Source organism: Physeter macrocephalus, chromosome 5, assembly GCF_002837175.3.
Source record: "Physeter macrocephalus isolate SW-GA chromosome 5, ASM283717v5, whole genome shotgun sequence".
NCBI classification, from domain to species: domain Eukaryota; kingdom Metazoa; phylum Chordata; class Mammalia; order Artiodactyla; family Physeteridae; genus Physeter; species Physeter macrocephalus.
In genome coordinates, this window is record NC_041218.1 from 24684258 (window position 1) to 24697874 (window position 13617).

The window sequence follows — 13617 nt, forward strand, 5'->3', positions numbered from 1 at the left end:
AACCCGTGTCCCCGGCATCGGCAGGCGGACTCTCAACCACTGCGCCACCAGGAAAGCCCAAGGTTAGGTTTTTGAGTATATTTATTTGTATTAAAGTATTGGATATTGGTTTTGAATGTTTATATGGACTATACAGTTTATATCCAGGATTTTTGTAAGTTAAAATATTAGTGCTTGGGCTTCCCTGGTGGCGCAGTGGTTGAGAGTCCGCCTGCCGATGCAGGGGACACGGGTTCGTGCCCCGGTCCAGGAAGATCCCACATGCCGCGGAGCGGCTGGGCCCGTGAGCCATGGCCGCTGAGCCTGTGCTCCGCAACGGGAGAGGCCACGGCAGTGAGAGGCCTGCGTACCGCAAAAAAAAAAAAAAAAAAATTAATGCTTGATGAGGCTGTTGGTATTTTTCCTCCTTATTTCTTAACAACTTGTTACCAGATGTGACTCATCATTTACTTAGATTCTCCTTAAGTAAATGAGAAGGTTGGAAATAGAGCAAAGAATGAGTAAATGAGTTGATTTTTTTGGTAATTGTAGAGAGCATTAAAAAATATTTGTTAATCTTTCTAGTGTTTTCTGGGTTTTGATTTGAAGATCAGTTTTATTCTCAGTGAAGTTTATTAGATAAGTCATTTTATCAGAAATTAGATTGTGCTAAGGGCTAACCTGAGATCTGAAATAGCTTTATGTGATAAAGGCAGGTAGGAGCCTAACAAAGTCTTTGTGGAACCAAATGTTTGTTGAATTAAGCATATTGTCTCTGTATGATTAAGTTGCAGTATATATAATGGTATTATTTTCTTTAAAGAATAATGTAAATTCCTTAAAATATTTTAATAAGTAATAGGTTACTTCATTATTTCTTGTTCAGGGATTTAACTCTTGTGGACTTACAAAATATAGAATTTATTTTGTTAGTTTGGTATTACAGTTGCATTATGGATTTTGTGCATTTTTCCGCTTAACCGTTTTGGGATGGAAATGGAATGCAGAACTCCAAATATCAAAAGTACTGCTTTAATTATTAGCATGAAGCTGATTTAAAGTATATTATAGGATAGGGCTTCCCTGGTGGCGCAGTGGTTGAGAATCCGCCTGCCAATGCAGGGGACATGGGTTCGTGCCCCGGTCCAGGAAGATCCCACATGCCGCGGAGCGGCTAGGCCCGTGAGCCATGGCCGCTGAGCCTGTGCGTCCAGAGCCTGTGCTCCGCAACGGGAGAGGCCACAACAGTGAGAGGCCCGTGTACCACAAAAAAGATAATAATAATAAAATAAAGTATATTATAGGACATAGATGAAACAGAAATTTCATATTTGTCTGGAAACTTTCCCTACCACTGTTAGATCTTATTATACTTCTTTTTATCCTTGAAATATAAATGAAAAGGTAGTCTATAGAGATTAGTTTCAAATCTAACCTTTTAATTAAAGAACTAGTAGGAGTTTAATTTTCTGGTAGTTAATTCTTTGTTATTTTTTGGTGTGAACTGAAGTTTAGTTGAATGTTAGAGGCAAATAGATACATGGATTTGCTGTATTATTGTGCACTCTTCTGCAATACTTATTCTAGAAATACTTCTGTGAAAGTATAATTCTTATGGATACCTAATCCATTTTAAAAAGAAAGATTAGTAGACTAGAAGAGCTATGATGAGTCACTTCTTGATTTATAATTAGATACCAGATTTGTTGCTATATTTGTAGCTAGATTTTAACATTGTATGTAGAAACATAATCAGTGTTAGATAACTCTGTTACAGTAGGAATATTAGGTTGCCTACAGACGGTGTAATTATTGCACAGATAAATAAAACTAGCTCTGTTTTTGGAGTTAATCTATAGTTTTTAATCATTTGTTTTAATAGGTTGCCATGTTAAGAAGACATGTAATAAGACTGAATTTAGCAAACACTTCTATACATCCTGTCATTCATGTTTATATATTTTCCTATAAATCTTCTTCATTTTCCATAAGATGTTCAAATGTCCCTATACAATTAGACGAGATTATTTATTATGGGTTAAGTTAATAAGAATGCTCTTATGTTTTCTAAAAAAAAAAATTATTTTTATATGTAGTAACATTCTTCATGGTGTTTTATCCATCTTGGGTTATGAGAACTTTGATTTGCCTTTGCTAGCCTAAAAATATGAAGTATTATTTTTATTGTTTAGGATACCCATGTGCTTAAATATTTTATATTAAGGGCCCTTACTAGAAGTAGCTCTTCAGATTGCATCTGTTCCTTAACATTTGTGTACCATGATGAGATTGTAAATTAAAGCAAATTTTAATTTGATTAATACTTGTTTTTATACTCATAAAATACTGAAAAGTAGAAATTGCTCTTGTAAAAATAAATGCAAACCAGTAATATAATAAATTTTAAGATAGAGGTTCATAATACATTTAAAAATATTAGAGGGCTAGAGCAGGCTAATTATTTCAGATTAAAATGTTGTTTTTTCCTTAACAGACCTTCCTGATGTAAATGATAAACAAAGCCAAGCCATAAATGATCTCCTAGAAGCCATATATCCAAGTGTGGACAAGCGAGAATACATTATTAAGCTAGAACCCATAGAAACTAATCAGAATGCAGTGTTTCAATATATTTCAAGGACTGATAATCCTACTGAAGTCACAGAGTCAAGCAGTACTCCTGAACAGCCTGAAGTTCAAATACAGGAAACTAGCACTGAACAGTCTAAAACAGTTCCAGTTACAGACACAGAGGTGGAAACTGTAGAGCCCCCTCCTGTTGAAATTGTTGCAGATGAAGTTGCACCTACATCTGATGAACAACTGCAGGAATCACAGGCTGACTTGGAAACTTCTGACAATTCTGATTTTGGTCACCAGTTGATATGTTGTCTTTGTAGAAAAGAATTCAATTCCAGACGCGGTGTTCGTCGTCACATTCGAAAAGTACACAAGAAAAAAATGGAAGAACTAAAAAAGTACATTGAAACACGAAAGAATCCAAACCAATCCTCTAAAGGACGCAGTAAGAATGTTCTAGTTCCATTAAGTAGGAGTTGTCCAGTATGTTGTAAATCATTTGCTACAAAAGCGAATGTAAGGAGGCATTTTGATGAAGTTCATAGAGGACTAAGGAGGGATTCAATTACTCCTGATATAGCAACAAAGCCTGGGCAACCTTTGTTCCTGGATTCTGTTTCTCCTAAAAAATCTTTTAAGGCTCGAAAACAAAAGTCGTCTTCAAAGGCTGAATACAATTTAACTGCATGCAAATGCCTCCTTTGCAAGAGGAAATATAGTTCACAAATAATGCTTAAAAGACATATGCAAATTGTCCACAAGATAACTCTTTCTGGAACAAACTCTAAAAGAGAGAAAGGCCCCAATAATACTGCCAACAGTTCAGAAATAAAAGTTAAAGTTGAACCAGCAGATTCTGTAGAATCTTCACCCCCTTCCATTATCCATTCTCCACAGAATGAATTAAAGGGAACAAATCATTCAAATGAAAAAAAGAACGCACCGGCAGCACAGAAAAATAAAGTTAAACAAGACTCTGAAAGCCCTAAATCAACTAGTCCGTCTGCTGCAGGTGGCCAGCAAAAAACCAGGAAACCAAAACTTTCAGCTGGCTTTGACTTTAAGCAACTTTACTGTAAACTTTGTAAACGTCAGTTTACTTCCAAACAGAACTTGACTAAACACATTGAATTGCACACAGATGGGAATAATATTTATGTTAAATTCTACAAGTGTCCTCTTTGCACTTATGAAACTCGTCGGAAGCGCGATGTGATACGACATATAACTGTGGTTCATAAAAAGTCATCCCGTTATCTTGGGAAAATAACAGCCAGTTTAGAGATCAGAGCTATAAAAAAGCCCATTGATTTTGTTCTAAATAAAGTGGCAAAAAGAGGCCCTTCAAGAGACGAAGCAAAACATAGTGATTCAAAACATGATGGCACTTCTAACTCTCCTAGTAAAAAGTATGAAGTAGCTGATGTTGGTATTGAAGTAAAAGTCACAAAAAACTTTTCTCTTCACAGATGCAATAAATGTGGAAAGGCATTTGCCAAAAAGACTTATCTTGAACATCATAAGAAAACTCATAAGGCAAATGCTTCCAATTCACCTGAAGGAAACAAAACCAAAGGCCGAAGTACAAGATCTAAGGCTCTTGTCTGGTGAGGAACAGTTACAGAGTTTTGCTTTTTTCCCCCCATCGAACTAAAAAAATCATTTGACCATAATTTATAGCTGGTTCCATTTTAACACATTTGCTTCCATATATCTTACGGCAGTGGGAACTGCAAGAGTAATGTGCATATCGCATTTACCTCTTCAGTGACCTTTATTCCAGTGGCTTGGGAACAAAAGTTAACTTCAGAACTTATCTTCCACAGGACAATGCAATATAGTTATAGGTAGATGGCACAGGGTCAGTGATTTCCTCTCAATGTTGTAAAATATATACATTTATACTGGCTTATGTTTACAATAGAAGTCTTCTGTTTAACTAACTTTGCACAGGTTTAATTTGATTCAGTGACTTAGTCTACTAATTAATACATTGTAGGAAGTTAAGTATATTAGAATGAATTTGTGAAGGCGATAATTATAGGAAAAAAGTCTTTTGAGGCACTGTAATTATTGTTAAATTAATCTGTGATGGCTAAATAAAGTGCTGCACTCAGAAAAAACAATCCCCAAATTGAATTTAGAACAATTAGCATTTATTATTTACGTTTAACATAGTGCTTCCAGGCAAAGGGGGAAACTTGATAAACAAAAGTTTGGGTTTATTTTTCCTTCTCCTTGGGAGTATATGTTAGTTCCTGGTTTTTAGTTTTGATCTCTGGAAAAAGTGATTGTTTAGGTCCCCGATCCTCTTATTTTTACCTTTTTTGTTTAAATAAAGTTTTGGTGATCCATCATTTCAACATAGGTAATATTATTAAGGAGGGATTTTTTTTTTTTTTCTCCTGTGGTTGTGTGTTGCAAGAAAAATAAAATTCCTATTGGGAAGAAAGAAAAAAAATACTAGTTTTTTAGAGGGTTTTGGAACAAACGTAGATTTTTAAAATGCAATATAAAATAAGGAGTAGACTCCCTGTACTTGTTTTTGCAAGTCTCTCTATATTTTTAAAGTTTACCTTCAGTGTCTGTGTCCCTTGTATTAATGCATTTAATATATTTAATTAGTATTAAATTAGTTTTGGATTCAGGTTCTAAAGCAGTATACTTAGTTTGAGTGCTGAGTAGGTTAAATGTTGTGGTTTGATTATCACACTTTTTTATTTGTGTGGAAAACTTGAGATGAAACCATCCTTTAGAAGTCATTTACTATTGTATTATTTTGAAAATAAGGTTTTATTGGTTAAACTCAAAAGTGTTCATTTATTCCCATTTCTCCTCAGATAACTTCAAGTGATGTACGAAAAGGTTTGGAGTTCATTTTTGTGGAAAGACTTTAAATTGGTGTTAGAACCACTAAACATCTTCAAATGGTACTATGAGGAAAAAAAAAAGAAAAAAATTTGATAAATATATGACTGTAACTGCTGTTTTCTGACTAAAATAATAACCATCTAACCACTTGTTTCTAAGGCACTGCCTCTTCCAGCACTTTCAAGTAGCTGTGACATTTTGTATTGTCATCACAGTCCATCAGCTAACCACCCCTGTGCATTTGGTCTACAGTTTCTACAAAAATGTTGCAAATTTTGTTTTCCAGCAGTTTGTTGATTAAGTGATCAACAACCTGAAGAAAATATCACCACTGGTGATTTTTAATTAACAAAGACTTTATATGTTAGTGATTTTAGTTTTGTTCCACTTTATTTGGCAGAATTTTTTTCTGGACTGTACAGATATATAATTTCCTAGTGAGCGTATGTTAGGACCAAAAGACAAATCTCAACACATTATAAATATTTAGCCTACTAAATATTTGTAATTATTTTTACATCCATTTATTTCTAACTTGTTCTATAGCACTTAAATGTTTGAAAATTTCATTCTAAAATATATACTACAGGAAACTTCCGGTTCATTTTCATCCATGGATCATCACATTCTTCATTTGTAAACATCTGAGGTTTTTATGAAAATTAAACATTCCCCTGTTTTTCTTTAAGTTTCATACAAAGCACTTTAATGATAGATGCAACTTAATTTTTCAGTTTTTTTTTAAAAGACCACACATTTACTAATGTTAATATGAAGGTAATAAATAGCTCACTGCTATTTTATAGATGCAGACAATCCCTGCACAACCACTTCTTATAATACTAGTTTATTTCTTTAAATATTGCTAAAAAAGGAAGATTGGGGTGTAAACCCTGATTCTTTTTCTCTCCCAAGTAAAATATTAAATGACCACTTTAGATAATATTTGAATCCCTACTGTAAAATTTAGAAAATAATGAATTTTTGTCCATTTTTGTAATCAAGATTTTAGGGAAAACAGAAGTACATCTATCTTTAATGAAATACTGGGCAGGTTTTTGTGTATCAATATTTTGTACTTTTTAGGGAATATTTTATTTTTTAGTAATTTTTGTCAAATTATAATTTTAAAAGGTACAGCAGAGACTATACCATGTTTTTATATAGGTTCATCCCTGTACTTAGGAGGGACCCTGTCCATCTATATATACTTTTTGTATAGAATTTTAAAATGCTGAAGATCCACAAGGTCATAATAAAATGCTTCCATAGCTAGAAAAACATTTACCCTTCCCAGTGCTTTGCACTAAAATATACTGTGAAAGGAAACTAGAAAGACTGTAACTGTTGCTGGAAATGTTCTATATTGAATGTACATGCTCTTGTTGGAAAAATGTACTATATGTGATGGAAATAAACCAGACTCGAAGTTATTTCAGCTAAATGTGCTTCAACGAAGGTGCATTGGTTGAAACTTAAATGTTTTATTATCAAATTTAAATTTATTCAGTGACTATGAGCAGCTACACTTGAAATTTATCCTGATAGTTTTATTTTTAAGAATTAGAGTGATAATTTCTCTTTAATTTAAAAACAGATTTACTTTTCCAATATGGAAAACTTGTACTTATAGGTCTAACTTTAATGATTAATAGTGTAATATATTTAGGGAACTAAATGTGTAGGTGTTATTTCATTTATAAACCATCTTCATTAGTTGCACATTATTAAACCTGTATGTTTGACTTTTGCAAGGTGTTATCTTTTATACATTCCTACACACAAGACATATTCCAAGATATTTTCCAGACTTAGGTACCTATAACAAGTGGAAAGATATGAGGATTCCTAAAAAGCTTGGGATAGCGGTATCTCTTTGCTGCAGCTTCTCATGTGTATGCCAGCCTTTTCCTTTTTCCTTTACTTGTTAAATACTGTAGGGAAGAAAGAGAAATAGCCTGATGTTGGTGGAGGAGAGCCCAATTGCTGCAGTTCCCTTACTCCACTCACCTGTTTCCACAGGACCTTTCACATACAGTTTGTCTCCACTGTCGTAACTTTAGAGCCGCAGAGCAGGAATTTAGGAGGGGGCATCAAGGGTTCCAAGGACTTTAAAAATATTTCATCTGGGTCATAGAGAAAAAAATAGCATTATGTCAGGACTTGTCTAAATTAGAAGGGCCTAGAGAGATTAAGAATATTTTATCATAATAGCCAAATTAATGGATCATGGGAAACATAGGAGTTAGAGACTAAACTAGGACCAGTTAAGTAGAATGAACAAGTAAGAAGTGATTAGAAATTCTTTGTTCTTCCTATTCCTTTCTGGTCTTCATCCTTTTTGGTTTTATTTTGACTCTTGAGGTTTGTCATCTCAGAGGATCAGGCTTGAGGCTCCTGAGAAGAGCCCTAAGAAATTTGTGCCGGAAGCTTTTCTCCACACAGGCTGTATAAGCAAGTATTTATAGTACTTTTTGTTGTCGTTGGGGGGAATAGTGAAGCAGGTAAAGAACCATCAGAAACTCCTTATTTTATAATAAGACCTATTTCTGGCTATAAATTACATCCACTTTTGCTGCAATTTGATCAATTGAGAGTTCTTCTATAGAATTCAAAGATACCTTTTCCTAAATTTGGTGGAAGAGGAGAAACAGTAAAAGGTATGGCTTGCACTTCAACTTCATAAGTTTGTATAGTGCAAGCAAAAGCTGGATGAAGTATGGCTGACACTAAGCAGGTGTTTTTGGTTTTGTTTTTTTTTTTTTTTGGCCACGCTACCCAGCCTGTGGGATTTTAGTTCCCCGATCAGGGATCGAACCCTGGCCTTTGGCAGTGAGAGTGTGGAGTTCTAGCCACTGGACTGCCAGGAAATTCCCTAAGCAGGTGTTGATTATAACATGCAGATATACCTTGAATGCACAATAACCATTTTTGGGGTTCATGTCTCTTTCCCCTCCTCTTTACTCCCTACTTCAAGAAGAAAACCTTGAATGTATACATTCTTGAACAATATATAAATTATCCATCCTTAATTTTTAGCCTAGTTTTATATATATATATATATATATATGAGCCAAATTTTCGGTTGACACAGATTGCTTGTATTGTTGAAAAATACCTACACATTTTTTAGGAATATGTATTTGTTACACTGCATTATGGTCAGTAGGCTGTTCTACTCAGTTTGCTTTAAAGAGCCTGTGGATGCAGTAGTGGGGAGTTTTGTGGTTTTGCTACAGTTTGAGGCTGCAGGTATAGAAAGGAGTTTCCCAGTAGGTATTATGGCAGGTAGGTATGAAGATAGAAGCACAAGTGAATATCATTTCATGCTGTGAAGTTGTAAAAGATCTCTTCAAATAGCATGACCACTGAAAATGAGATTTGAAATGCTTCTAAAACTTTAGAAATTAGGTCTCCAGGTTTCCTGTAGTGGCCCTTGGAAATATTCTAGTTCCTTAGTTAGGTGTTTTAGAATTTACTTTTCTAAAATGGAATCCTTAGATTATCAGGATTATGATTCAGACACAGTCTCGTAGTTGATCAGTGGCCGAGCTCTAAGATATGGGCAGCATGATGTTGGCTGTGGTGTTAGACAGAATCCTTCTGTGCTCTATGCTATTCTTTTTCTCTTCTCTGACTTCAAGGGCTAGCAGAAACCTCAAGATTGAAAAGGAGTAAGGATCAACAATCTTAAGTACGGCTGTTAGTTGTTTGGTTTCTAAAGCATTAAGCACATGATAGACTGCAGAATAAAATGTGTTTCACTTAAAGTCACCTACAGTTATTTTGGCTTTTCTAACTTTCCAAATTCCTTCCTTCTCTCTCTTATAATTTGTTTCCGTATCCTTTTTCTTTGACCTCAGTTCTGAGCTTGCAGCTCTTTCCTTTTTTCTCTTCTGGTTAAATTAACAGATCATTAGTACCAAGATAGCTAAAACATTTTTTTGAGAAGGTAAAAGAGGGTGGAAAGACAGCTCATTTCTTCCTGAATCTTTATCATTCTACACTTGTCAGGTTTATTATTTATTTTGAAGCTTCTTTCTCTACATATGTTCACCACTATCATACCACAAACAGAGGGGAACTTAATGAGCACCATAGGTGCATCTGATTCAGAAAGTGCCCGGAGTTGGAGGTTTTGCTGTTTGTGCCCACTCAGCAGAATTAATTTGCTTGATTGTGTATTTTTGAAGTCAGGGACTATGTCTTGATAATTTTGTTTAGTGCCTAGCACGTTTTCATGTATATCCAGGCACTTTAAATAAATGTTTGATAATGATGTTCAAGTAGTAGCCTTTTCCATCTGAATTGTGCTGTCATATACTTTGAGGCTTTGGGTCTTACTTTCCTAAACTTTTATTATCTCAATATTGATTTAATTTATTTTAGAAAGTGCCACCAGTACTGAAATGAGAGTTTATGATAATAAAGAGAATTCTTCGTATTAGTTGATGGTAATTAACATGTATAGAGTGCTTACTATATACCAAGAGCGCTTTGCTAATCCTTTATATGCATGATGCCCCTAATCCACCAACAACCCTATGGAGTAAGAACTGTTCCTTCATTATGCCCACTTTACAGAATAGAAGAATTGAAGCTTAGGGAAGTTCAGTGGTTTACTCAAGTTCACATAGCTAGTAAATTATAGAATTGAGACTTGACACGAAGTCTGACCACAAAGCATGTTCCCTTAATCAGGGCACCTTATATTGGCAGATTTTATCATTTGCAAAGTACAGTCACTACATTAGTTGTTGGCAGTTTGGTGTAATGATCTGGAGCTAGATTTGTTGGTGAAATTTTTGTATCCACAAATTATTTCCTGTGTGACCTTGGGCAAGTTAAGTTACTTAAGCATTCTGTATCCTAGTTAACCTCATTTATAAAATGAGAATAATATTTCTTACCTGATAGGGTTGTTCTGAGGAGAAAATGAAAAATACATATAAAACAGGGTGGTCCTTGTCATGTTACAATAAATGTTAGATATGATTACTATAAGTAATTTTCACAGTATAAATGTGCAATTTCTTATTACTTTGTAAAGTTAAGTTTAAATGGAAATGTGTGCATTAGAAGAGAGTTTATTGCTCTTCATCAGATTTTAACTGCTGCTTTTGTGTTTAATTGGGAAATGAGGACAACCAACTATATTATTTGCCACCAGTTTTCTTCTAAGCAGCTATTACTAGTTTATCATTCCTACTCAAGTTTTTCATTTATCTTGAAAAGGTATTAGGTAGTTTTAAGCACATTCATTGTAAGTTAGGCTTTGTTTTTATCATTACTCCTTAGGACAACCCATCTGTCTTAAAATTCTCTTAGTATCTGTTCTATCACACAATATTTTGGTTTTGGTCATGTGTAAAATATTGACATGGAGCTAATATTAACTGAGTAACATAGTTGAAATATTTCTATGAAACTAAAGTAGATATGCATTACTATTTGAAAGCAAGCATTTGGTTGTGGAAAGAGTGGATTCTTCAGGAGAGCATGATTTGGGCTAAGTCAGGAATTTCTTTGGTGAATGTGTCATGAAGAAATAAGAAGAAATGGTACTTTTCAAAAGTCTTGCCAATGGTAGTCATTAGTGGCAGTACTCCACATTTCAGTTGAGGCCCAAGTACTGTTAAATTATCTACCAACAGGGTTCACCCGCACATCTCCCCGTTCTTGATCTTGTTTTTTTTAACCATAAGATAACGATTTTAGAAATTTTTGTGTCTAGGGTTAATTTGCAACACCAGAGAACCTTTGTCCCTAGGTTTGGATGAACTTTCATATCTTGATCTGCAGATCAAGTGCTGGGGTCCCAACACCTGGGTTGTGTGGTTTCTTAATGATTCTGATACTCAAATTCTTATGTCAGGTATCTGAGCATGTTTCTGGCACACAAAACATTGTAATGTTTAAACAGTAGAATGAGGTGGTTGAAAAAAATAGGCAAACCAAAACAAAAAAAAATACTTTGAATGCTTGAGCAATAATGACTTGTAGCCTATCTGGGTGTCCTGCTCCTGTATAATCTGGTAACACTTTCAATGCAAGAGCATGTAATAATGTTATGTTAGAGGAGAAATTATTACACCAAAATGAACCCTAAATGCACAGAACTATCTTTACAACCCAGGTTTTAATTATTAGTTTTTAATTCCTTCTATCTGGGAATTATCCTGAGAATAAATTAGCTCTGAGAAACGGAACTGTGGCTTTTAGTCAGGCTTTCTTTCTAAGCTGTGCAAAAATATATTTTTTAAAAAGTTGAGACTCTTCTTGGCTAAATCGATGCTTTGGTAGACCTAAACCCCAAAGTACTGGTTGTGTCTGGTAGTTTTTATTTTGGATGGGAAGAGAAAGTGAGGAATAGTTTTCTTCTAAGAAAAAAAATAGCCAAGTACTAGGAACATTGTGTGCACAAGTGATTGAATTACATGAAAAAAAAAATTAACTTTTAAGGAAAAGATTTTTATGTAGTGTTCTTGGATCTTTGTCATATAAGTTGTTAGGGTCGTTCTGTGTAAGCTTCTGCAGGAGAGTGGCCATGCCATTTTCATGCCTTTTGCTCATTAGATATTTACTGAGTTCCTTGGAATCCAACATGCTGGACATTTGTAGATGTTTGAGACTTTCTGAGCCTTATTCTCCGTTCCTTTGAATGGGCAGCCTTTGAGGACATAAGGTAGGCTCATGGGGCTGTCATAAAGATAGAGAGGAACACGCTTAGTGAAATTTGTGAGTCATCTTCAATGTTTATATCCTCAAGTTAAACTTTCCTCAAAACGTTTTCATGATTTTCCAATTTGCCCTTTCTTTGCCTGGCTGTCTTGACTAGCCAGCTGTTGTTTCTTATGATTGTAAGTGAACACAATCAGTTACCATGAAATTTGGATACAAACACACACCAGAGGAAGAAACTTTTCAAGGAAATGGTTTTGTTGCCGGTAACTGCCCTGGATCTCTTTGCAGTTTCTAAGTGTATAATTGTAATGATATGAATTGTTAATTTTTAAGGTTTAAGATACTTCTTTGAAGGTCATTTCTTTCTAAAACAGTTAACTAGAGCTAAAGAACACAATGTCTTCAAACCACAGATTCTACAAGATGGAAGTAAGACCCACAGTACTTGGATTACCAGTCACCACCCAGCTTGCCATGCCATCTCATTGCAGGTGTGTGAGTGCATGTGTGCCCGTGATAGAGCACAAGAGAGGTTCGTTAGAGAGTGCTGTGTGGGGAACTAAGACAGAAGGGGTCAGGCCTTAAGGGAACCTAGCAGTAATTGTACAAACTGGCTTCACCATACGGATTTCAACCAGGTGTTAAAGAAGCTGGAAAAAATAATGCAACTCTAGGGACTGGGTGTTGCCTTCTTAGCAGCAGGAGTATGGCTTCTCTGCTGCTATTAGCCCTTCTCAGACTCTTTTTTTTTTTTTTTTAACATCTTTATTGGAGTATAATTGCTTTACAATGGTGTGTTAGTTTCTGCTTTATAACAAAGTAAATCAGCTATACATATACATATATCCCCATATCCCCTTGCTCTTGCGTCTCCCTCCCACCCTCCCTATCCCAGCGCTCTAGGTGGTCACAAAGCACCCAACTGATCTCCCTGTGCTATGCGGTTGCTTACCACTAACTATTTTACATTTGGTAGTGTATATGTGTCCATGCCACTCTCTCACTTCGTCCCAGCTTACCCTTCCCCCTCCCTGTGTCAGACTCTGCTTTTACTTTAAAAAAAAAAATGACACTAATTACCTCATTTGGTATCTTCTCAGTGTGGTTATATAACTGCCTCATTATTTCCACTGCTTGCCTCTTCTGTGTCTTTCAGGTATTTTCTTTCTTCATATAGCTTGAATTTAGACTTCTGTAAGAGAAAATCTGATTGGTTCAGTTAGGTGCATTCTTGTTGGGCATATCTCCCATGCTAGGCCTCTTTGTAGGTTGCTGGCCATAGGTTGCTCTTCAGAGGTTGGCTGTTCCTGGGACAGGTGCTCTCTGTGGGTCCTGTTGTTAGTGATCATGGTAGCAGAGTCAGTGCCATAAAACATGGCCCTGTACCCAGTAAGAGGAATCTTTTGGTGCCAGTCTTTTTCTTTTTTTTTTTTTTTTTTTTTTTTTGCGGTACGCGGGCCTCTCACTGTTGTGGCTTCTCCCGTTGTGGAGCACAGGCTCCGG

At 35.4% G+C, this 13617-nt stretch overlaps 1 protein-coding gene across 4 annotated transcripts in view; it reads left to right on the forward strand.

Annotated features, from left to right (window-relative positions):
- Window positions 1-13617, forward strand: part of ZNF800 (zinc finger protein 800) — a 55238-nt gene that overhangs the window by 20747 nt on the left and 20874 nt on the right. For 3 of the 4 annotated variants that reach the window (XM_028489791.2, XM_028489795.2, XM_028489792.2), the window contains one exon: window positions 2474-4166. In XM_028489791.2, coding sequence (XP_028345592.1) covers window positions 2474-4166 — 1693 coding nt within the window. Of the gene's footprint in view, window positions 1-2473; window positions 4167-5399; window positions 10026-13617 lie in introns of those variants that run through there. The other variant, XM_024132332.3, reaches the window with a different exon arrangement.